This window comes from Equus quagga, chromosome 5, assembly GCF_021613505.1.
Source record: "Equus quagga isolate Etosha38 chromosome 5, UCLA_HA_Equagga_1.0, whole genome shotgun sequence".
Taxonomy (NCBI): Eukaryota; Metazoa; Chordata; class Mammalia; order Perissodactyla; family Equidae; genus Equus; species Equus quagga.
The window spans coordinates 99,676,838-99,703,049 of NC_060271.1; the positions used below are offsets into that span (position 1 = coordinate 99,676,838).

The 26,212-nt window shown below is 50.0% G+C and overlaps 1 protein-coding gene across 1 annotated transcript in view; it reads left to right on the forward strand.

The window, feature by feature from the left end:
• Positions 1-4,711: 4,711 nt before the first annotated feature.
• KCNK12 (potassium two pore domain channel subfamily K member 12) overlaps positions 4,712-26,212 on the forward strand; it is a 48,147-nt gene continuing 26,646 nt past the window's right edge. Inside the window, exon 1 of the mRNA XM_046660454.1 lies at positions 4,712-5,102. Coding sequence (XP_046516410.1) covers positions 4,712-5,102 — 391 coding nt within the window. The remainder of the gene's footprint in view (positions 5,103-26,212) is intronic.

Genomic DNA, 26,212 nt, shown 5'->3' on the forward strand with positions numbered 1-26,212 from the left:
AAGCAACTCAAGTGACCCTCCACGGGATAGACGTCAGCTTCTCCAGGTTATTTTTATATATATATTTACCTACTTATATATTTATATGTATTATTTCTCTATATATATTTTTGAAGTATCCTGTTATGCAACTAATTGCTAATGAGTAATGCAGACAATGAGCATTAGCAGAGTTCTGAGGTTGGGAAGATCAAAGAGATTTGGAAGCAGGAAGGACATTTTGAATCTGCTAATTGGAGAGCAGGATTTTTCATCAAATTTTTACCAACACAGATTAATTTTTAAGAGAAAGTATTTTCTGGAGCAAACTCCTTTATTTTCTTAATCAATTTTCTGTTTAGCACAGCTAAACTGTTTCCAATTTGTCTTATTTTTTTATTTTAAAGAAATCATTTTCTTTGGGATAAATTCTTTCCTATTTCCTTTTTTTTCCAATGAGGATTTGCTCAATTAGTTGCATTTGTATTTGTTAACAACTGTATTGAGATATAATTCACATACCATACAATTCACCCATTTATCATGTACAATTTGATGCTTTTTAACATATTCACAGAGCTGTGCAATCAACACCACAATCAATTTTAGAACTTTTTTTTTTAATTTTAGAAAGTTTTTATCACCCTCAAAAGAAAACTTTGGCAGTCACCCCCATTCCTCCTCAGCCTTAAGCAACCACTAAGTTACTTCCGTCTTTATGGATCTTGTCATTCTGGATATTTCATTCAAATGAAACCATACAGTATGTTATCTTTTGTGGCTTCTTTCACTTAGTATAATGCTTTCAAGATTCATTCATGTTGTAGCATGTGTCAGCACTTCATTCCTTTTTATTGCCAAATATTTCATTGTATGTATATACCACATTGAACTTATCCACTCATCAGTTGAGGGGCATTTGGGTTGTTTCCACTTTTGGGCTATTATAAATAATACTGCTATGAACATCCATGTACAAGTTTTTGAGTGGACGTATGTTTTCATTTATCTTAGGTATATATCTAGGAGTGGAATTGCCCATTGATTGTGTTTGACCTTACCTAATTTCCCTGGTTAACACTCCTGCCATTGTGTTTTCTTTTATAAAAGACAGAAAGACTCACAGAGAGAGACAGAAAGAGGCTGTACCTGCTCAAGTGTCCTGTCTGAAGTTCTCAAGGACATGGCAGAATCAAATGATCTTAGGGTTGAAATGAGGGGGCATCAAAGCGATTGGGTCAAAATACCCTACAAAGAAAAAGTTTACTGGAAAAAAGGTCTAACCTGAGTTAAGCTGCATATTTGAAGAGCTAGAGAGGAGGAGATAGAAGATGGCACTCCAGCAGGGGCCATAGTGCAAGCAAAGGGCTGGAGATCAGGCTGAGTGTGGAGCACTTGGGGTACAAGTGAGAGGTAGTAGAGGTGAAGCTGGAATGACCTATTGGGCATCACGGCCTCAAGGGTTTAAAGACTATAGCTTGGGCAGAGCCACGGGAGACTATGATCTACGGACATCAGTCATATGATCAGATCAAATAGGCATGATCACAGCAATGACTGGCAGGTGCAGGGAGGATGGACCTAAGCAGGGAGACAGGTGAGACAGCAAGCCCCCATCCTTAGGAGGCTGTTGTAGCAATTCATAGCTGAGATAAAGGCTTTGAGGATAGCCAGCTAAAAGTCAGTGACTCATATAGTGATTTAGCGGGCAAAAGTGGCATTCATCATGGGGCTGGTTCCCCAAAGGACCCATGGCTAAATGCAGGGAACTCATCATTTTCCTATTATATAAATTGATTAGGTCATTCAGAGTTGAGATTGATGCCAGGGGTTTGCTGCTAATCAAGCTAGAATAACAAGCTGGAGGACAAGGCAGGTCCTCTGCCAACTGGACAAGGAGCTGATCCAGAGGCAGAGAACACTGCAGCGAAGCACTCTGTCCCTGCCCTGGGAGTCTGGGTGAAGAAAGCCACTGAGAGCTCTGGCACCGCCCTCAGCTTCATCTAGAGACTCCAGAGCCAACTCCTAGAATGACACTTCTCAGGGATTCTGTCAAAGGTGACCAGTCAAGTGGAATCCAGCCCTGGAGGTCCATGGCTGGGCTGTCCTCCCTGCCAGCAGGAGCTTGTAGAGATAGGGTTAGGGGAACAGGTTGGGGTGACACCAGTGAAGAACTCAGGGGAGGCAAAGGCTTGGAGAGAGTGCTTGAAGTACATTTTGCCAATAATAACAATAGTCTGACATGGTAATAATTTATGTTTGTATAAACCTCCCACTGTGCTCTAGAAAAAGGAGGAGGGGACTCTGCCTTCTCAGCAGTTGAGATGTTCTCCCCTTCACACAAGGGTTCCCCTGCCCCTTTCTAAGAAGATCGCTGCAAAACTAGCCACAGCCACCCAGTTCCAGGAAGCTTGGTTCTGACTATGGTGGTGGTAGTCTCTCCCCACCTGTCCCCTCCCTAACACAGAGGGGAGTGCAGTTGGCTCCATCTACAAACTGGAGCAGCATTTCTAGGAAGATCCAAGACTCCAACATGCCCTTGTTTGGGAAAATCGATGTCCCAAGTCAGACGCCTTTCAGCTTTCCAACAACTCTCCTGTTCCCCACTCCCGTGTCCATGTCGGGGCATGGGGTCAGAGGTGCCCTAGTTCCCAGGCGATGAAATGCTCAGTGAGTGAGTCCCTTCATTCAGGGACCACTTTGAGCACCATGACCCATAGGGGACGGAGGTTACTGTCACCACTTTGGGTCGACCTTAGCTTGAGTGTGTTCTACTGTGAAAACCAAACACAGCGGGATTTGGGGTGAGGGGCCAGTTTTGCCTTTTGCCACAGTTCAGCCACCTAGGGTATCTAAGCATAGTCACCATGATTATCTTTACTTTCTGTCATCTGTGTCTCTCATCATCGTCAGGGGCCGCCTCTCCTGTGAAAGGGGGACGGACAGAGAAGGGGCTGGCAGCCGGCTGAGGACGGTTTTCCATCTGTACCAAGGGCGTTCCTCGACACAGAACTTTGTGTGCCAGGTCAAGCCGGCCTGCGGCCAGTGGAGAAGCCCCCGCGGTAGGGCGGAGCACCCACGGTGTTTCCCGGTCGTGGCAGGGTGGAGGGGGCGACAATTTCCCCCGGGCGCTCAAGAGCACCCTTCCCCCCACGGGCCTCCGGGGAGCCAGCTAGAGAACTCCTCCCACACCTCCTCTATCCGCCCTGCCGCAGCCAGGTTCTTATCCAAGCTCCCCAACCCGGGGCTAGAGGGGTCAGGGAGCTGGGGTGGCGAGAGGGGACCTAGCAGCCGGGTGGGCCTGGACGCTTCCTTCTCCCGTGGCGCCTCGATCCCCTACTAGCGCTTGACTCCTCCCCTGTCTCTATTCCGCAGCATCCCCGCCCAGGCAGCACTCTGCTTCAGCGACCGCACCTGCCTCCGGTTGGGGGCGGGGGGTACACACAAGCGGTAGAAAGGGAAACAGAGAGGGTTTGGGGAGCACAGAGCAGCAAGGTGACCGGCCTCGCCCCGCGCGGTGGACCCCCGCAGTCATAGCGCCTCCAGCCCGGGGGCTGCGGCACCGATGCGCTGTCCGCGGTGCTGACGCCGGCCGCTCGCTCAGTCGGGAGGGGGAGGAGACGCCCTCCTTCCGCGGTCTCCCCGAGCTGTGTGACCCCACCCCCACTCCTTCCCAAGCAGGATCGTTTCCCCAGAGGAACCCTCCGAGACCTGGCGCTGCGAGACCCGGATCCAGAAAGAAGAAGGGAGCGAGAGGGAACTTAAAACTTCAAACTGGAGCCCGAGAACCCGGTGTCGAGGGACTCGGGTCCTGCGGCCCCCAGGCCCTGAGACCGCAGGGCACCATCAAGTTGAGCAAAGTTTGGAAGCAGCTTGAAGCTTAGGGAGGGATTCCAGAGCCCAGGCGCAGGAAGGGGCCGGACCGGGTTCCCCAGAGGGGTGGTAGCCAGCACCGCAGTCCGGACACCTGCTTCGGCGCCCCGCATTAGTGCCGCCAGAACGCCCGGGAGGCGTCGCAGCAGTCCAACTCCCCACCCCTTCCCTCCCTTCCTTACTCCCCCCCCACCCCACCCCGCCAACAGCCCGCCCCGGGCGCCGGTGACTCCGCCTCTCCGTGCCGGGAGGCTCTCCGGCTGGAGCTGGAAAGGGAGCGCTTCCCTGGACTCGGCTCGGTTCTGAAGCTCTGAAGCCGACGCCGCTAGCTCAGGCCCGGGGGCGGGAGCTGGACTGCCCGCGCAGCCTGCGCCTGGGAGCCGCCGAGCCGGGAACGCCTCATGGGACGCCCCCGGGGGCTCTCTTCACGTCCTGCTGCCGCGTCCCAGTCCTAGGCGCCCGGGCTTCACAGTCCTCCCTGCCCGCAGCCCGCGGCCTGCCTGGAGAGGAGTATGAGGCCCGGGGCCCCGCGGACGCCGGCCACAGGGCGGCAGGGGCCTAGCTTCAGACCCCTGTGCCCGAGGGCGGCGGGTGAGGAGCCGCGGGAGCCAGCGAGGCGTCGGGGCGCGGAGAGGAGCGCCCCAGCCCGGGCTCCCGAAGGGCCGCGGGACCCGTGTGCGGCCTGAGCGCCGACGAGGAGGCGGAGGCGCCCCGCCGTCCGGGTTCTGGAGGAGACGGCGAGGGGCTCCGCTGCGGCCCCTGACCCCTGGCCACCATCCTCACGCTTCTGCTCCCGCGGGGGGGATGTCGCGGCCCGGGCTCCGAGCGCCGCCCCGGCCCCGGGGCTGAGCTCCGGACCATGTCCTCCCGCAGCCCCCGGCCCCCGCCCCGCCGCTGCCGCCGCCGCCTGCCGCGCCCCTCCTGCTGCTGCTGCTGCTGCCGCCGTTCGCACCTCAACGAGGACACGGGTCGCTTCGTGCTGCTGGCGGCGCTCATCGGCCTCTACCTGGTGGCGGGCGCCACAGTCTTCTCGGCGCTCGAAAGCCCGGGCGAGGCGGAGGCGCGGGCGCGCTGGGGCGCCACGCTGCGCAACTTCAGCGCGGCGCACGGCGTGGCCGAGCCGGAGCTGCGCGCCTTCCTCCGGCACTACGAGGCCGCGCTGGCCGCTGGTGTCCGAGCCGACGCGCTGCGCCCGCGCTGGGACTTCCCTGGCGCCTTCTACTTCGTGGGCACCGTGGTATCGACCATAGGTGAGCGGCGCGCCCTGCGCGCGTCTTTCCTCTCTGCGCCTTCCACCTGCCGCCCTTTCCACCGCCGGGCGGCTCGGTCCGCGTCCGTCGGCTTCCCCCTTTCCGTCTAATGCCCCATTGCCTACTTTCGTCCCGCTCTCTCCTCTCCTCCCGTCCCCCTCCTCCTGCCCCTTTTCTCTCTTAACTGGCTGTCGTCGTGGGAGGTGACCTGAGAGGCCCATCTCTGGCGCTCCACTGGTGACTCGCCTGGCAGTGAGGCCGAATGGGGAGAACCCTAACCAGGCGCTGGGCAGCCCCGGGGCCTCCCGCTCTCCAGTACTTACCAGCTCCAGGAGCTAACCTCTGTGCGCCTCAGTCACCTCCTCTATAAAAGGACGTCTGAGAATATGTGTCAAGGGCATTTGGCTTCCTTCCTGTTCCCTACGCTCCCTGGGCCTCAGTTTCCTCACCCAGGTAATTTGGAAAGCCCTTTACCCCTCCACTCACGGCGTTTTTCTCTAGATCTTCTCTCTTCTTCTTTCTTCTTTTACCACGCGCTCCCCCTCAGCGTCCTCTAGCCCTGTTACCTGGGGAGGGCGACCACTTTCCCCAGACTCTCTTTCCCAGATCTCCTTCCCACCCTCTTCTTTCACAGTCTACACCATCTCCTCCCCAAAGAAAAGCCCGTCAGACTTGGAGGTCAGGACTTCAGGCGCTCTTGTTCTGGGCCCCCCTTGGTTTTCTTCCCCTTCTCCCCCACCTCCCCTCCCAACTTCCCCTCCAATTTCTTGACCTTTCTTCTTTGTTACTGTGCCGTCTTTTCCAACCAATAGTGGCACCAAGGGGTAGCTGGGAGAGAGGGGGAAGTTTCTCTATACTTTCCATCATCTCTTCTCCCTATTTTTGGTATAAAATGTTCATGGTTTTGCTCCCTTACCAAAAATGCTGTGTAAATAATCCTTAAAGCCCCCCACTTCTCCCACTTTCACCCCTCTTCTGAGCCTCTCCTGTAGAGATTCTGCAGCCACCACTGCTGCCCACTCCACCCCTTCCCTCTCTTTCTTCTCCTCTCACCCACTTTCCCCATCTCACCCTTTCCCTGGGCTCTGGGTGTCATGTGAAAGCAACCTCCTCCCCAGTTACTGTACAGAGTACAGAATAAATACAAGATTTTCACTTTGGCAAGACTGTGTGTGTCCGATCCACTCCTGCTTCAAGACCCAGGGTGGGAGAAGGCACTTGGCCAGTCTTACCTCTAGTCACCCCAAGGCACTGTGCCTTGATGGCTGTTTTGGAGGAGGGGGTTGGATTCACTGGGTGGAGAAGTGAGGGATTTCACACCTTCCGTGAGTGGGTTCTGGACTGGTTTGGTATGCCAGCTTAGAGACAGGGGCATGGACTAACTGATCAGTGTAAGCCATTGCAGATGGCTGCTGGGAGGCAGAGAGAAAGACTGCATCCCTGTGCAGGATGTGAACAGCTAGAGATGTCTCTCTGAGTGTATATGTATAGTCTACGAAAGGGCTTCCTTGCCTTCAGTGATTTTTCATGTGTCATGCTTGATCTGATTATTTTAAATAGAAAAGGCAAATATGGCCCAAGTCCAAAGTACACACAAATTGGATAAAAATACCCTTTAAAAGCTATATCATGTTGTTATGGTGATTGAAGATATAAAATGACCCCCTCAAAAAAATCCCCTTTTAAGAGCTGCATCAAGTTACTATAGCAACTTGAATTTTTTTAAGTGCTTTAAAAGTACTAAGGATGCTTAGTCCTGGAGGATGATATCATGCATTCATTGCTCATTATTGATTTGTCCTCTTCCTCTTCTAAACACACCTTTTTGCCCTCTTCCACCTAGAGGCACACCTGTGCACATATTGGGTGGCCACAGCATCTCTCTTCTGGTGACATGCTCTGGCTTTAGCTTCCTCATGGAACCCACAGGCTGAAAGGGAAGGTGTTAACAGTGTCCTCTTCCCCTACAGGCCAAGAGTCCATCCAGATGGGGCCCCATTCCAGTGACCTATGTTCTCTGTGCCTCTCTGATGAGCTCCCATCATCATCTAAAGCTTCTCTCAGGCTCTTTGCACAAAATCAAGTCAGTGTGTTGGCAAATTGTTCCAAGCCCCAGCCTTTAATCTACTGGCAGGATTGGTTGTTCTTTAGTCAAGCGGAAAAGAACTATGTTCTTTTTCTTGATTTGTGTTTTCAGATGTTAGGCAAGCAGTGTAGGAGGGCTACACTGAAGCGTGTGGCCGTGTTACAAAGGACCCAGCACACTGTTTCCAAAATCTGCTGCAGGGAGACCTTCATCTCTGAGGGAAGCTGCACTCAGGGACCAGAACTAGCCTATGGACAGCTCAGCATTGAACTAGCCCTTTGCAGGGGTGCCAGGATGGCCACATGAGTACTGGCGTCTCTGTCAGTTATCCACCTGTTGTCGTGGTCTGGGGCAGTGATTCAAATTGGTCACTTCTGTCAGTCAGATAAGTTCTGCCGAATCCCCAAGTAGCATGATTGTCATTTCAGCCTTCTCTTTCAAAATGTACTTGGATGAGATTTAAGTAAAGACATACGTATGTCAGCTTCTCTTCTGCTTACATAGTTCCTTTCCCTCAAATGCCCTGAGTCTTCAGACTATTATTATTATTATTGGTGTTTTTATGGATTCAGCAGCTCTGGAAGCCAAAGCTCAGTCCAAAGTGGGCTGTCACGATTCTCTGTCTGCCACTTCACTTGGTGCAGAGGAAAATTAGCATGCACTCAGGTTTTTTTTGATCAGTGAATATCACAGTATGTATGGTCCATGCAGCAGTGTAGACATTTCTTTTTTGTGTTGTGTAGACCAAGCTAAATGATTCATCTAGACTTTAGCATAGAAAACTCTTCCTCCGTTCATTCCATAAATATGATGTGTTGTGTATGTCAGGCCCAGCACTATATTTTGAAAGGTTAAACCATATTCCAGCATGGGCGGTTGGATTGCAGCGTTTAGGGGCACCATATCTTGGCTGTCCTCACTAAAGATGATTCGAATAAGAAGGGGACCTTTGGTCCAATTCCACGTGGCACAGAGTATTAAGGGACTTGTCTTAGGTTGCAGTTAATGATGTGTTCAGCCAGTTCCAGAATCCAAGTTATGCAGTGTTTGTTCTACTAATTTTATGCATAGAATGTGTCCACCACATTCTTGTTTGAGATTGAGATATTTAATAATGGGTGTGTGTCTGTATGAGTGTGTGTGTGTTGTGTCTGACACCAGGGCAGGGCTGGGCAGGAGGATTGGTCTGTTGGTCAGGCCAAGAACTGATTAAGTCCAGAGAAAGCTTGAAGGACCAGACATATCTTAAAGGTCAGACAGACTAGAAGTGTCTGGCAGGTCTTGGACAGCTGGGAAGGCAAGAGCTGGTACCAAGATGGTCAGAGACAGGAACACTAACAAGTAGGAGACTTCTGGTAAACTCTGGTCCAGAGACAGAAGCCATTTTCTCTCTACTTTCTTTTGCACCAGTGTTTGTGTGTTTTGTGTGTGCATGTGTGCAGGAGGGGGGGAAGGGGTAGGAATGGGCCTTCAGCTAGAGGGAGACATAGAAGAAAAATTCAAGTGTGGCTGTGTGTGCTCAGGGTTAGATGGAATACCGTGATGAGATGGAATGTTTGTCCTGACATTTGGCTTGAACAGGGCCCCGTATCCAGAACTAGGCACTTTGCAATTGCATAGACATATGTGAGTCCACATGACACAGACCCAGCAGAAAAATTTGCCAGTGATGGTTCAGCAGTAGTTGAGGCCATATAGCAAGTCAATCTGAATGGCTCAGGCAAAATAAAAATCCACTTTGTGGTGTAAATTATTCATATTGATTGCTTACACTGAACTGAAATCCTGGGTAATTATTATTTCTCTCATTTATGCTCTGTGACATAGTCCCAAGGGGTTGAAATCAAGTTTGCTTTAATGTGAATGCATCCATTTATTCATTCCTCCATTTAACAAAATCTGACACAAGCGTAACTCATCATAGATGCGTGTGTGGCCTTTGGCGTGTCGTTAGCTGCATCTCCTGGGTTACATGAACTCCTAAAGACAAAGACAGTGGCTCTTTTCGTATTAATACTATTCTTGGAGGCAGTGCTCTAGCTCAAAGAAATCAAACAATCCAAAGGGTATTAATCCATCATTTCACATCCTGAAGGATGTTTTATTGGTTTTCTTTGAAAAGATTAAAAGGAAAATCTCCACTGGGGTTTTAATTATGCAACTACTGTCAGATTTACACATAGGGAAGAACATATTTAAAAGTCTTTCTCAAATGGCAGCTTGATAGAAACAGAAATATTTTTGCTTCCTTTTATTAGGTTTTCTGGCAGCGTATTTTAGCTATAAAGCTAGAACCATGCCGCTATAGACGGGATGGTGTAGGTATGAGAGTTGTCACTTTTGGCACTGCATAATTTAGCCTGCTACTTTCAGAATTAGGCACACTTAATTATTCCACCGCAAGATTAGTAACAAGTCCTAACTTTTTTCCTCTTTTTTAACATGGATTTTTTTAAATGTTTTTGCTTCAAAAGAAACTAAGACATTATAAGACTGAAATGTCACTACCACATTGACATTCAGTTTTCTTCTAACGTGTATGTAATCCGGCTGGAGGTGGTTCTGATACCAGGAGAGAAATACGTTGCCCAGAAGGAGAGGAGCACCTTTCCTCACTTGTTGCCCTCATCAACTATTTTTTATTGAAAGATGATCCTAGGACAACTTTGAAGGACGTTTAGGAAAAACATACAGCATTAGATTTGAAGCTCTGGATGGAGAGCAGGAAATGCATTCCCACTCGCTGCTGCAGCCTCGGCACCCAGCACAGGACCCAGCACATAGTAACCGCTCAATAATTTTCTATTCAATGAATGCAGCAAGTCGCCTGTAATACGACTGCCCTAACACAATTCTTCATTTTTGCAAGTTGCCCTGCAGTTCTTTGTCGTGACTTTTGTAGAGAAAAGAAAGGGAACTAACTGATCTGTGCTGAGCTGCTTCTTTTTTTATCTTTTGTTAACTTTTTATCATCAATGTTTCCACACAGCCTTCACACACTGATTTTAGTGGGTGCATAATATTCCATCTAGTTGATGTTCTGTAATTTACTAGCCCTGTTGCTGGGTGGCTGGGTGGCTCCCTGTTTGGGGCTATTTTGACTAATGCCACAGAAACCATCATTATGCAGATGGCCTTTTCTTTCTGTCATGTCTCCTTGGGTTGAATTCCCAGGGGTGAAATTGCTGAGTCAATGGATACTGCTGTCTTCATGGCTCTTGTGGCTGGACCCTTGGGAATGAGAGACTGTCTGGTCTCTGCTGAGCTGAGCCTACACCTCTACAAAGCCACACAGAGATTGGACCGTTTTCCAGCTAATTGTTCCATGGAAACAGGCCACAGATCCACTTGGTTTTCTCCAGGGTTGCACTCAGTCCCGCGGACCGAGCCACCCCCTGAACAAGGCTGTGGCTTCAGCATCTTCAGCCTCCCTTGCTCTGATGAGAGCCGCTTCCTTTGGGAGGTTTTGAGTGAGTGGAGAAGGGCAGGAAGGAGAAACAGATGGAGCAGCTTCCAGGCCACGAGAAACTGAGACAAGGATACCTGGACCGTCTTCCCTCCTGTGCCCTGCACTCCCAGGCGTGGTCTGCCGCCACTCCTGGACCAAGCCAGCTGAAGGAGAGCGTTCTTCCCCTTGGTGCTGACTGTGCCCAAGGGCCCCAGCCTGGAACTGCCCAGAATTGTGCCACGTGGAGCAAAGATCTACCCCTAGAGTGTTCCAGCTAGATAGCACTGTAAGAATCCTCCAGAACTTTCCCTAAGCATTTAGGCCATTTTGTCAACAAAAGGCAACAAACAGCCCATTATAAAAAACAGACAGTAGCAGAGCTGCCCTAATTGGGAGGAGGGGCTGGAGCCCTGCCCATTGGGCCTGCCTTGGAGGCCATGCACTCTCCAAAGGCTTCTCTGAGGAGCCCTAGAGCTCCTCCAAGACCAACCTGAAGAGAGCTAACTTGGCCTTGTTCCTCATTTTACATAAGGTTCAGAGAGGGAGAGAGGTTGCCCAAGGTTACACAGCAAGTCAGAGGGGCATTTGCCGAGAGCTAGAGCTCACTCAGAACCTCCCTTGGCTTCTGAGGTCCTTGACCTCAGGCTTGAGCTCTCACCCTGCCTGGAAGAGGTTCCTGAATACTGTGGAAGGTGGATCTCTCTCTCTCTCACCCGCACACACACAGAGCCCAAATGATGGGACAAGTACAGAACCAGAACCAGCCATGGTCCTTCAGAGCAGGTCCCAGGCTTCCCAGAAGGGTGAGTGTTAAGCTGTACATGAAGGAGAAAGGGGAAGAGCTTGTAGAGAGGAGGGTAGGGCGTCTGAAGGGCAGCAAAGTCAGTCGAGTGCCTGGGAGGTGTCCTCCAGGGAAAAGCTCCTGCTCAGTCTGACGGTCCTGGTGGAGCCTTAGGTCTGTGTTCGAAGGTGGAGTTCCGGCCCCCACCCCCGTCAGCTACAGTGGGACTCCCCTTGCCATTGTGTGGCTGCCTCAGATTCAGAGGAGCTGGAGACAGAGCAAGAGGCCCTTATGGTCCTGTGGTCACCCCAGCCCTGGGTCTTCCCCCAGTCTTCTGGCCCTGCCCTTGCTCCTGCCCAGCTCCACTGTCTTTCCCAGGATCCAGGGCTGGGACAGGGGCTACCAGCCAGCAAGCCAGAATGTGTGTGGGGCTGAGGTGGGCACGCTGGGCAGTCTCAGCCTCTGACCTCACCGGGGGCGGTGGCAGGATTTCTATGCAGGGAAGGCTGGAGAGGCGGAGGGTCTTAAGGCTCTGAGGACATAGCACTTTCCACGGATGGAGAAAAGCCTTTTCACACTACAGGGGAGGTGCTGGGAGAGAGTGGAGAGAGAACTGGAGCCCCTTGGCCCTCACCCCAAGCCAGCTCTTGGCTACCACCACTGCTGTCAGGCTCTGTCCCCAGGAAGTGCTATCCGAAACCCTGCGCTTCCCAGCCAACCTCCTGGTTCTTCCTCAGGGATCTAGGCCTTCTCTTCCAGCCACCTGTGGCTATGATGGAGGATGCTCTGGACCCTGTCTGTGAGTGTGTCATCCCCACTGGGCTTGGGCAACCCGAGCTCAGGGCTAAGCTCCCATCTTATTAGCAGGTTAGTGGTGACTCGTGTGCCTGGGCCTTGAAGGATCAAGCTCTGAGGGACCTGCTCCCTCTGCTTCCCCCAGATCCCAGATGATTCATCCCAGGTGACCCTGGGATGGAGCTTCCAGAATGCTGTAATTTCAAGTTTTACAGTGTATGGATACAGTGTCGTTGTCCTCACAGTAACAGACGGTACAGACTAGGAAGGCAGGGTAGCACAGAGCAGTGCTTCCCAAACTGTAAAGTCTCTGTGAATCGCCGGGCTCTCGTCAAAATGCAGGTTTCTGTTCAGAGGTCTGAGTGCGACCTGAAAATGCATTCCTCACAAGCTCCCAGTGATGCCCATGTCGTTGGTTCCCCGTCCACACTTGGACTAGACAAGGTATAGAGAAGCAGTGGCAGGTCGGGGACTGGCAGCCTAGACCCAGCTCTGCCACTCTCTGGCTGCGTGGCTTTGGGCAAGACACGTCACCCCCCCCGTGCCTTAGTTTCTCCATTCCTAAAGGAGAGTGCCCGGAGTCCCTGGGGTCCCTTCCAGCTCTGATGCTCTCATGCCTTGGAGGGCTATTGGCTCACATTCTCCCAGTGCAATTTAGTGGAGACTAGACATACTGGCTCTGCAGCCTGCCCGCTTAGGTTCCAGTCCCAGTTCTGCCACATGCAAGCCGTGTGCTGCTGGTGAGTGGATGTTCCTCCCCTCGGAGGTGAGGGTAACGAAGGTTCCTGCCCCGTGGGGTTACTTTCTGGATTGAACGGGCTGATCCGGGGATGCCGTGCCTGGCAAGCCCTGGGTAAGCATCAGCTGTCCGGAGCTGGGCTAGCCCCGCTGGCAAGCCCTGCACTGCCTGACCACGCAGGAGGGAAACTGAGGCACTGCTCACCCCCTGCAGCTCCCCCGGCCACACCCCTCTGTGCACAGCTCTCCGGGTGTCAGCCACACCTGCCATGTGCCTCTGCCGCACTCTCATTAGCCTTTGTCTCTGGGGTGCGTTGCTGTCCTAAGCTGTTACATAACTGGCCTGAGAGGGTGCTTTTAAACGTATTTTCACTGGTTCCTCAACTAGAATGTCTTAATAATTCCTCACGTACGTGTGCTCTTTAATCTTTGTAAAGAACATATTTGGTGACTTACTGAACAAGTGATTGAATGGTGGCATAGACCAGTATCCCCTGGTGATTCTCTGTCCCCCCCCTTGCAAAACAGAGCCCTGGGATGCCCCCCGCCCACCCTCCTGCTTTCCTGGGGGGTTGGGGCCTCTTGGAAGTGCGTGGGCTTAGTGGGAGGTCATGGAACTGAGACCAGCAGAGAGGCCAGAGGTGGCTGAGGCCAGGTCCACCACACTTCTCTGAGGTGGGTCCGTGTGGGGCTGCGCTGGAGGCCGCTGGAGGATGCACTGTGGCAGACAGCCCTGTTGTGGGTGGGAGCCAGGGTGCTGTTCCAGGGCCCAGGCCCAAACTTCACTCTATACCCTTCACCCCAGGGCTACTGCAGCTCCCATGATGGGTGGAAGAAGCATTTCCGGTCAGAGGTCTCCTAGGGCAGGACAGGGGAGGTGCAGGGCCCACTAGCATCTCCAGACTCTACCAAGCCAGCAGCCAGGTCCCTTGTTCTGGGGAGCAAGAGGGATAAATGAAACATCACTGGTCTCATTGACTGTCTCCCCCTGTCACACATACACGTGTCATGCTTGCCAGTTTACTGTGTTTTCACCCACGTTTACTCAGGAACCTCCCTCAAACCCTAGGATGGCAAAGAGAATGCTATTATCCCTTTTCATAGAAGAAGAGAGAGGCTTAGAGAGGCTAAGCGACTTGCCTGGGGTCACACAGCAGGTGAGTGTATGGCAGAATGGAGGATTCAAGGGCTCCTGAACGCCCAGCTTCTTCCCTGCTGCCTCTGAGCTGTGCAGTACTACAGAGGGGAAGCATCACAGCCCAGTCTGGGGTCTGCTGAGTGGTGGGGGCGGAGGAAGAGAATAGGAGGAGGTCTTGAGCAAGGGCTCAAGCACAGCTTAGCACTCACATTTGGCTGTGCTGTGCTCCTGGCAGCCCCAGTGGCTACAGCGAACCAAGGGCTGCCTGCTTTCCACCCTTCACAGCCCTGCGCCTCTCTGTGAGGGAGGCTGCCATGCAGACGAGAGAGGGTAGACGAGCATGGAGCTGTGTGCAGAGCTCACTCCAACTTGGGAAGCTTGTGTTGACTGGAGCTGTGGAGACCCGGTGCACCCAGCTCCTGCCCAGAGAGGGGACCCATGACCTGAGAGCCCTCAGCCTCGCACTTTGGAAAGAGCAGTGGACACAGAGAGGCAGGAACAGAAAACCAAATAACCAGAAGGTCTGCACTTGAGGACGCCAGCCAGGAAAGTCTGGGGACACGGCCAACTCAGGACAGGGCCTCCCAAGGGCCAGCTGGTTTCCAAGAGACTCTGCCCAAGGTCATGTCCTGGAGGCAAACCTGCCCAGATGTTAGGGGAATGTGTGAAACGAAGCACCTGCCTGTGTACCCCGCTCTCTGGCCACTCTTAACTTCTGGCCATCCCCCTTCCTCCCAGCCCCTCCCCCTCCCCTCCCCGACCCCCTTCCTCTCCCCTAACCCCTCCCCACTTCCTCCCCAGCCCCACCGCTGAACTCCAGGCACTTCAAGCCTCTGGGGCCATTGGCTCATCTTCTCTCCAGCTGGAAGGCCCCTCTCTTTCTCTCCATTTTCTACCGACTGAGCTTGATCGTCAAAGCCCAGCTCAAATGGGGCCACTAGAGCAAGACCCTTTAAGAAGTCCCTCTTACTGCCCCCAGACGTGTGATAATTATTTGTGTCTATGCCAGTTTCCCTGGCACTAAGGCAAGCTCTGTTCAGTGGGATAAGGTCTATGGAAAGCTGGCACAGGACCCAGCACACAGTAGGTGTCAGAAATTACTTTCCTTTCATCTTCCTCCAGGTCAGAGCTGTTTTAGCACTGTTTGTCACTGCTACAATTAATAACAATAATAGCCATAATGGCAGCAGCCATGCGTTGAATGACTACTCTGAAGTGGCACTGTGTCTGGAGGTGGAGATAATTAAAGCAAAGAGGTAGTTTCTATAAATCATGGAGCATAATACTTGGCACAAAGTACGTGATTAATCAATGTATGTTGAGTGGATGGAATGAATAAATGAGTGTGAGTAACTGAAAACCCTGGACCGCTGGAAGTAATATAAAAGGAATGGAAAAAGCTGGGCCCAGGCTGGGCTCCAGGAATCTCCCAGAGCCTTCCTCTCCCTCCCCGCCCCTGGAGCCTGAGGGGCTGGCCGTGCGCTGGGCCATTGGTTTAATGACCTCTCAGGTGTGCAGCAGGCAGCCAGCTCATTCTGGCTGGGGCTCCCCTGGCTGACGGTGCTGTCTCCGTGGCTCTCTGAGTCAGCTTGGTCCTTGTCCTACCCTGCCTGGAGCCGGGCGGAATCCTTGGAATGAAGCCACCCCTAGATGATTCTCAGCCGCAGCCCCTATCGCCCCAGGAGTGGAGGGAAAATTTCAGTCCTGTAGAGGAGGCCAGGCTTCTGGTCCCAGCTCTCCCGTCGACTCAGATTCCCCATTTGGCCCTGGCCTTGGCCACAGCCCAGGCCGCAGGGAGGCCCTGCTGAATTCTGCCACTTAGCCCAGTGGTTCCAGCTGCGCCCTCACCTGCCCATGGCACGCCCTTTAGAAACCAGATGTTGGTTCACAAATTGGACAGAGGTTTAATCAGTAATTAAATGCAATTCCACAAACCAGGAAAAACCACCCCTACCCACACAGTCCAGCACCATCACAATGTCTCCAAAAATACTTGAGGGGGCTTTTATTGGAATTGGGTGTCCCAGCTTTCTGGAAAGTTACAGTTGAGATAAACACAAACCCCGATCATACTCGGCGTGACTTCTTCCTAATCCTTTCCAAGTGGCCGTGATCTCATTCCCTGCTGCCAGGTGTTCTGAATTCTGAGCGCCTCATTCCCTGCTGCCAGGTGTTCTGAATTCTGAGCGCCTCATGGTGAGCTGCTAATGCCGGGACCCGCCAGAAATGCTGCAGGGACAGCCGAGAGGGAAAGGAAATGCAAAACTCTGCCGTGTTGCATTTGTTGGCATCTCCTGTGGGGGTAGGGCGCATCTGGGAGACCATGCAGGCTTCCATTGTTGGATTCTATTTTCAGATGGAGGGCGAGGAAGGAAAACTGAGGGGGCACTGAGCCAGTTCTGAGTGAGGTCTGGCGGTCCCAGGCGGCAGGCAGGGAAAAGGACCCTGCCTTTGTCAGCGCCCGAGTGGAGCTTCAGGGCCTGGCCCTTCTAGCACCCAGGAGCCTGCCTCTTCTATGCTGTATGCATGGCCCAGTGCCTGGCACAGGGCTTGGCACATGGGAGGGGCTCCAGGATTATTTGTGGAATGAGTGGCTGTTTCCAAGATTTTCAGCTCTACCTAGGCACCAATTTAAGAAAAGGTAAAATATGAAAATTCCCAATCACAAATCAGATGATGATTCACCTTGGAAAAGAAATCTTCAGTTTGCAAAGGGATTCACTCCAGGGCTTCTGGAAGTTGCCAGGCACCCCAGTGCATTTAAAGTGAGAGGCAACACGCAACCAGTGTGTCAGGAACCCAGCAGCTGCATCAAGTCCCCTTTACTGCCATTGCCGCACCCACACAAGCCACGGCCCCTGATGTCAAGGGATTGTGGTCAAATTAGTGAACAATACACACGACCCAGTGGGCAAGTCAGTATGCTTCTGAAGCATATATGACAGGAGCTGAAGCGGGAAGTGTGCCTGTACTGACTGGCATTGTTCAGGCTGCGGGAGCAGTCCAGCAGACCGGATGTACGCCTAATGTACAGAAAGTGCCTTACAAAGCTCCTTGATATGCCCTGTTCAGCCGGGCAGGTGGATGTGGTTCACGTCTCCATTTGAAGAATAAGAAATCTGCATCACCAGGAGACGGTTGGCCATGCGGTGTTGTGGTTAGGGAGAGGTGCTGAGGCCCTGGTGCTGGGTTTCAATCTCAGCTCCGTCATTCTCTAGCAGAGTTGCCAGGGCACGTCTCTTGCTCATTCACTGAAGAAGTCTGACTCACTGCCTTCCTCTCCACCCCCTTCAGTCTCCCATGCATGGCCCATCCAAGACCCCGGGGCTCACGTTCCTTGACCATATCGTCTACGACGATATTTTTCTCCATCCCACCTCTGCCATTCTACCTCTTCCTTGCTATGACCAGTAACTGCACTACCTTCAAAGTTTTTGACTCCAAACCTCTCTCCTTCTGACCACCATCTCCCATCCTCCCAGCTGTCTTCCTCTATTGCCCCCAAATAATAACTCTCGGACTTCAAGCCCCACAGTCTCCTACTCTTGTGTTTCCATCATCTTTGGGCTCTCCTTCTTTTCTAATCCAGCTTAGATTTACTCCCTCTGCAGGGACTCTTAACTTCCTTGCCCCGCTCTCCCTTGCTGTACCCCTTCCCCACTCTGCCACCATCAAAATGCCAACTTTCCACCTATTCCTCAGCTGCACCCAAGCAGCTGAATGTGTCTGGAGAAAACCATGCAAAGATGCTGATTGATCCAACTTTAAATCAGTGGCCCTGGGTACCAGCTGGACACTCCGACTGGCAGGCCCTCCTACTACCTTCCTACAGAGTCTGTTCACCTCTTATGCCCTGTCTTCCCACCTCCAGTCCCCCATGCCCCTCACTCTCTGCTCACACTTCACTGAGAAGATAAAAGTAATCAGACAGAGACTCTTACCTTCACACCCCCAAATGCACACATCGTGTGGAGCTGCTTTATCTCTTTCAACAGCAGATGAATTGTCCCCTCTCAAAGGCCTGCTTCACTGGGTCCCATCCCCTCTGACTTCCTCAAGGCCTCTGTTCCCGCCATTACCCACCCCCAGGCTTTGTCAATTGGTCCTCCATCAGTATGCAAACATGCTGTATTTTCTTCCTTTTTCATTGACCCCGCCCCTGATCCCTGCATTGCCCTCCAGCTGCCTCACCATTTCTCTGTTCCCCTTTGCCAGAAGACTTCTCAGAAGAGTAATTAACATCTTTCTTCCTCCCCTCCTTTCTCTCCTGGATCTACATCAATCAAGAGTCTACCCCACCTTCCCACTGAGTCTGCTCTTGTAAGATCCCCAGTGGCCTCCTTCCAGCAAATCTGGTGATGACATCCCCGTCCTCATCTTACTCAGCATCTCAGCAACATTTGACGTAGCTGACCAGTCCTTATTCTTGAAATCTCGTTTTCTCTTGGCTTCTGGAACACCACACTCTCCTTAATCCTCACTGGCTGCTGTGCTCAGTTTCCTTTGCTGGATACCCTCCCCTGTGTGACCTCTTGTTGTTGGAGGGCTCCAGGCTCATTCCTCAGACCCTTTTCTTGGGACTCTCTCTTCAGACAATCTCATTTCACCTCTGGGGAGGACAAACTTTTCTCCTCTACCCTCTTATGTTAAGTTTATGGGGTCCTGCAAATTAAATTGACAAAAGACAGATTAACAGGAGAAAGGGCTTATTATGTTTGCATATGAAGGCCTTTAGAGAAAAGAACTGAATACCCAAAGAAGCAGTTAGGCCAGGGGCTTGTAGACCATCTTAACAAAGAGCTATAAAATGTGGAGAAGTTATAAGACAAAAGAAAGGGGTTTTGGTTTTAGGAGTGGTAAATTGTGGGAAGGTAAATACATGCGGAAACTAATACAAGATAGGAGTTGTTTTTGTAAGGCTTATCACGCAGACTGATCCCATGCAGTCTCAGGGTGATAAGAGTACCTTTAGTGATTAAGAGTTGTTCTTCTCTTTCTGGTGCAGTGAGGGGAGGGGGGATACCTTCACAAAAGGAAATTTATGCCCTACATTTAGAAAGATAGGGGAAGGATAGAGAGATTTTCCTGCAACTTGTGTTTCTCCATTGCCTGTGGCTCAAAACAACCCTTATGCCAAGACTGCACGTTTTAGGTTGGCATGCTCTGATCCATTCACACCCCATGGCTTTAAACCCCATCTATCTGCCAGTGACTTCCAGATGAATAACCCCAATCTTCCAGGCTAAGCTTCAAGACCACAGGTCCAAATGCCTACCTGACATCTCCATGTGGATGTCTAATATGTATCAAAACTTAAAAAGAACAAAATGGAACTCTTGATTCCTGCCCTATCCCAGTCTTCCTCATCTCAATAAATGGCACCAACATGAGGAGGTGTCCTGATTCCTCCTTCTCCCTGAACTTCCGTATCCAGCCCATCATCAAATCCTGTCAGTTCAATCTGCAAAATACAGCCTGATTCCATCCATTCATCTCCATGCCCATCACTACTGGTCTCCTCCTACCACCACCATCATCTGATGCTGGGATAACCAAGTCAGTCTCCTAACCTACCCCCAGCTTCCTCTCTGCTTCTTGACAACCTCTTCTCCACACAGTTGCCAAGGAGATCTTTAAAGGTATAAATCAGATCAAGTCTTTCCCTTGCTTGAAACGCTTCAGTGACCTCCCATTGCAGGAAATCTGACTCCCCACCAGACCTGCAAGGCCCAGCACGATCTGCCCCTGCTCCCGCTTGGCCTCACTCATGCTGCTCTCCCCTTTGCTCAACTCACTGTAGCCAAACTGGACTTATTAGACCTCAGGGCATTTGCCCTTGCTGTTCCTGCTCCTTGGAGCGTTGCTCCCTGAGTCTTAGCATGGTTGACTTCCTAACCACATTCAAGCCTCAATGTCTAAAGCTAAAATGTCACCCCTTGAGGAACATTCCATGACCACCCTGATCACAGTAGTGTCTGCCACTCACTCCCAGCCACTGTCCATCGCACTCCCCTGTCTTATTATAGCATGTAGCGCTTTCATAAATCATCTGGCTCATGTATTTGTTTACTTGTCTGTTGCCTGACCTCCGGCCACTCCCTGCTCCATGTGCGCAGGGTTCTTGTCTCTCTCATCCACTGTTATATTCCTACTGCCTAGCACAGCACCTGGTGTTCGTTGAACAAATGGGTGAACTTCCAAAGCTTCAGTTTTAACATCTATAAAATGGGAGTAATAATAGTGCCTATCTCACAAGGGTGTGGGAGAATTACATCAGACCCTGAGTGTAGGTTCTTAGTCTGGCCCTGGCGTTTAATAAGCACTCTAAAGTGAGCTAGTCTTTTTATTAATAAATAATTTGGCAGGGCCAGCCCAATGGCATAGTGGTTAAGTTCACGCACTCCTTTTCAGTGGCCTGGGGTCACAGGTTTGGATACCAGGCGTGGACCTACATACCACTCATGAAGCCATGCTGTGGCAGCATCATGTAGAAAATAGAGGAAGAGTGGCACAGATGTTAGCTCAGGGCCAATCTTCCTCACCAAAAATAATAATAATGATGATAATAATTTGGCTGAGGTCACACAGACAGTGAGTGACAAAGCTGGACCCTGAGCCGAGGTCTCTGACCCCCAATCCTTTGCTCGTTCCACTGTATCTGATGCCACCTCTAGGGTTGCGGGGTAGGTAGGCCTAGGGGCACAGTGTGAGTGAGGTCAGGACCAGCCTGCCTTCGGCGCGTTAAGGGACAGTGACGGGTAAAACTGCTTTGGTAAGTTTAGGTCATGGCGGAGGGCCTGGAAAGCCAGGCAGAAACGTTCAGACTTGGCACGGGGAGCAATAGGAGCCATTATGTGTTCTTGGGCGGGAGTGTAATGTGATGATGAGTGTTTTAGAAGAGCATTCTGGCTCATTAGTCGCTATATAGTTATGCCATTAAATCAGGCAATCTAGTTAGTCTAAATTGTTGGTCTCTAGACTGCCTGGAAACAACCAGATAATTGTGAAGTCCCTTGTTTTGGCTGATCACTTTGAACATTTAAATCAGCCCACTATCAGCTGTCCCTTTCACTTTATGGGGAGCTTATGTGTCTCCATGGGTGGTAAATCCTTGAGGAGTATGTGCTTAGTTTGTATATTCAGCTCTGAACTGCAATGTGATTCCAAACTCATTCAAAAGGATTGCCAATGAGTATTGTTTCTTCACGAGCTCTAAGTGGCTCATGATCTATGATAGCTATAATTTTATTTTATATCTACTGGGTACACACTTTGAATGAGAGTTAGCAGAATTTGGCGTGTTAGACTTAGCAGCTATATACAGATCTTTTTCACAAGGATGTCTGCCTCACAGGGTTGTGGGAAGGACCATCACATAATAGGCCGAGGGTCAATAAATGTTCGTTCATTTGTTTATGTGGCAACTCAGGATGCTGAATGTTTGTATGCAGAGTGAATTGGATTGAGGGGCTAGAGATAGAGGCCGGGGATCCTGTGGCCTTTGGAAAGGAGCAGAAGAGAAGTTGCAAGAGATGTTTTCAGGAGCCGATGGCAGGATCTGGTGATTGGCTCTCAATGTGACTGGACACATCCTCCACTAATCTTGGGTCTTCTTGCTCTCTGTTCCTCCCTCATTTCTTGACTTCAAGGTCACACAGGAAGATTCAGGGAAAGGGGCTGACTGTGGGCCTGGGCATCTCTCTGATGCATCCAGAGATTTGTGTGTATGTCTAATATTGGGAGGAAGGCAGTTGAGGCTGCTGCAGCCACACAGGAGGTGGGGAGTGAAGTCAGGCTGAGGCTGGAGGAGAAAGCCCCTCCTCCAAAGCTGGGCTCTGTGGGCAGCCCTCCCCTCCTGCTCCAAGATTGCTGAGGATAGCCTCCATGCTCTGCAGGTGAGAAAGGCACTGGGGGAGAGTGACAAAAATGCAACAGAGGTTGCTGTGCAGCAGTGACCTTAATTCATGGCATCTTTGCCCCTAGAGTCACCTTCACCTCCAACTGAATCCCTGCTTTATTTCTTTTTAATGTTTTTCCATAAAAATTCTTTTATAGCTGTTTATAGCTGAAGGACACCCTAGCTGCCGACTTGGAGCTGAGTGCTCTGATTAATTCTATCCCAGTTCCTGACCCTGCCCTCTTTTCCAAGGCTGAGGAGGGAGGAAGGAGGTGATGCAGATCCTGCAGGGAAGGCCCAAGTTCTCTATGTAATGTGATCAAATGAGCCAGCATCCAAAAGGCCCCGCTCTTCCCCCTTGTAATGTTTCCAACCCCAGAGTTGTGCCACTGTAGTAAAACACGTGTCATTTAGAGCTCCTCCCAGCCCCTTTGAGTTATGCACAGGGCACCAAAATGTTTTTATGCATCAAGGAGTCCAGAACTGGAGAGCTCCAGAAAAACTTGAGATATGGATGCAGTGTGTGTGTGTGTGTGTGTGTGTGTGTGTGTGTGTGTGTGTGACTGATTTCACATTCTACATACAGCAGTGAACAAGTAGGCAAAGTCCCCACCCTACGGAGCTGAGATTCTAGTTAGGGGAGATAGGCAGTAAACAAACAAACAAGTGTCAGATGTTAATAAATGCTACAAAAAGAAAAAAAGCAAGGTAGGAGAATGGAGAGTGATGGAAGTGGGGGTGCTATTTTTGATAGGGTGATCTAAAAGGGTCTCTGATGACATGACCCATGAGCAAAGACGTGGAGTGAAGCAAGAGAGGGAGCCATGGGGCTATTTGGAGGAAGATTATTCCAGCAAGTGCCAAGGTCCTTAAGCAGGAGCTTGCGTGGTTTGCTGGAGGAGCAGAAGGAGGCGAGCATGGGTGGAATAGTGTTTGGAGGAGGGTCAGGTGGGAGAGTGTCAGAATGTGAAGCCAGAACAGTAGTCAAGGACTGAATCGTGTAGGGTCTATGGGCCATGGCAAGGCCTCTGGATTTTACTCTGAGTGAAATAAGGAGTCTTTGGAGGGTTTTGAGAAGAGGAGTGAGATGATCTGATATATTTTAAGATCTGGCTACTGTTCAAGAAAAGCCTGTAGGGGAGCAGGTGTAGAAGCTTGGAAACCAGTTAGGAGGCCTTTGAAATACTCCAGGTGAGAGATGATGGAGACCTGGGTCAGGATGTAATTGGCAGAGCCCAGGAGAAGGGATTAGATCTTTCAGAAAAGACACATTCACTGATACATTCACTGGGTGTAGAAATCTTAGTTCGAGGTTTGTTGGTTTTTTCTTTCAGCATTTTAAAGATTGTTTCCTCCCTTGCATAGTTTCTGATAAGAAGTCTGTGATTTTTATCTTTGTTTATATGAAGTAAGGTGCCCTTTTTTCTCTGACTACTTTTTTTGAAGAAGAAGAAGATTAGCCCTGAGCTAACTACTGCCAATCCTCCTCTTTTTGCTGAGGAAGACTGGCCCTGAGCTAACATCCATGCCCATCTTCCTCTACTTTATACATGGGATGCCTACCACAGCATGGCTTTTGCCAAGCGGTGCCATGTCCGCACCCAGGATCCAAATCAGTGAACCCCAAGCCACCGAGAAGTGGAACGTGCGAACTTAACCACTGCGCCACGGGCCCACCCCATCTCTGACTGCTTCTAAGATTTTCTTCATCCCTCATTTTCAGCAGTTTGATTTTGATGTGCCTTGGTGTGGTTTTTTCCTTGTGTTTATCCTCTTTGGTGCTTACTGAACTTCTTGGATCTGTGTGTTTATAAATTTGATCAACTCTGAAAGATTTTTGACTTATTTATTCAAATATTCTTTTTGTTACCCCCACCATCTCTTTTTGGAATCCAATTACACATATGTTAGACCACCTGATTTTGTCTCACAGGTAACTGAAGCTCTTATCTTTGCTTTCTTTTTTGTTCTTTAGTCTTTTTTTCCTTATTCTGCTTTATTGTGGATAGTTTCTATTGCTGTGTCTTAAAGTTCAGTCTTTTTTTTCTGCAGTGTCTAATCTACTCTACTCCTCTCCAGTGAAATTTTCATTTCAGATATTATATTTTTTAATCTCTAGAAGTTCAACTTAGTTCTTTTTTATTTTTTCCATTTCTCTTCTCATTGTGTTCATCTTTTCCTCTAAATCCTTAAGCATATTTAACATATTTATAACAGCTGTTTAAATGTCTTTACTTCCCAAATCTCTAGCATTTCTGGGTCTGTTTCTGTTGACTGATTTTTCTCTTGTTTGTGGATTATATCTTCCTGCATCTTTGCATGTGTGATCATTTTTTATTAGAGACATTGGGAATTTTATATTTTTTGATGCTTGCTTGTGTTGTACTTCTTTAAAAAGGGTTGGACTTTGTTCTGGCAGACAGTTAAGTTACTTATAGATAAGTGTGATCTCTTCCAGGCTTGTTTTAAAACTTTGGAAAGGCTGATCTAAAGCAGCCTTTTCTCTGGGACTAGTTTAGCCACACTATTATGGCATAGCCTTTCTGGGGTCTCTACTGATGCCGTGTGTATTCAGTGAAACCTTTGTACTCTGGCTGGTGGAAACTCAGGTGATTCCTGGCTCTGTGAGAGCTCTGGGAATTGTTAGACTTACAGCTCTCTGGCAATTATTCTTTCCTGGAAGTTGGGGGCTTTTTTCTTGGTCTTAAGGAGTTTCACCATATACCTGCACAGATTGTTATTCAGCCAAAGATTCAAGGGACCCTTTATGCAGATTTCTGGGGTTCTTGCTCTTGGTAGTTCCTTCCCCTCCAGTGTGCTAACCTGCAAGTCCTGCCTTTGTTGCAACTGCCTTGTCTTCCTTGAAGTCAGATCTCTGTCTCCTCAATTCAGTGAGACTGCTGGGCTCTGTTTGGATCCCACTCCCTCTATTGCTGTATAAAAATTTCCTCCAGGCAGAAAACTGGGGCAACTAAAGGTCTTACCTTATTTGTTTCCCTTCTCTCAGGATCATAATGCTGTCCTACCTGTTTTTCAGTGTCTGCAAATAATTGTTTCATAGATTTTGTCCAGTCTCCTAGTTGTTTATGGGGAGAGGGAAGTCTGGATCCAGCTGTTTCCTCTTGGCCTGAAGCAGAAGTCAGTGGTTAGATTCTGGATATGTTTTGAAGGTAGAGTGACAGGATTTGCTAAGGGATCAGATATAGGGTGTGAGAAAAAAAAAATCAGAAAGGACTCTAAGACTTTTCACTTTAGCAACTAGAAGGATGAATTTCCCATTTACTGAGATAAGCATGGCAATGGTAGAATCAAGGAGGGGGTGGTTGGGAAGGAGATGAGAATGAAGAGCTCAGTTTTAATACTATTAATTTTGAGATATCTCTTAGACTTCAAGTTGGATGTTAGGAAGTTGGATATGCAAGGGAGAGGTCAGGGCTGAGACGCGAGTTTGGAATTTGTGAGCCTATAGACCACAGGTTCATAACCTTGAGTGCAGTGGTGTTAAAATCACTTAAGGAACTTAAAAAAAAAAAAAAAATCAATGTTCAGACTTGACTCTAAGCCAATTCAATCAGAACGTCTGGGGATCAGACCTGGGAATTGATATATTTTAAAGTTCTCCAGATGATTTTAATATGCAGATGGGAGTGAGAACTACTCTTATAAGTGTTATTTAATGCTCTACCAAACATCAGCCAGGCCAGTGGTTCTCAACCCTGGCTCATATTAAAATTACCTGGGGAGCAGGGCCTGCCTGGTGGCATAGCAGTTAAGTTCGTGCACTCCACTTTGCAGCCCAGGGTGTACAGGTTCAGATTCTCAGCGCTGACTCAGCACCACTTGTCAGGCCACACTGTGGTGGCATCCCACATAAAACAGAGGAAGATTGGCACAGATGTTAGCTCAGCGACAATCTTCCTCAAGCAAAAAGGGGAAGATTGGTAACAGATGTTAGCTCAGGGTCACTCTTCCTCACAAAAAAAAAAATTACTTTTTAAAAGCCTTAATGCCCAGTGGCCGGCCCCATGGCTGAGTGGTTAAGTTCATGCTGTCCGCTATCGTGGCCCAGGGTTTTGCCGGCTCAGATCCTGAGCATGGACATGGTACCGCTCGTCAGGCCACGCTGAGGCAGTGTCCCACATGCCACAACTAGAAGGACCCACAACTAAGAATATACAACTATGTACAGGGGTGCTTTGGGGAGAAAAAGGAAATAAATAAAATCTT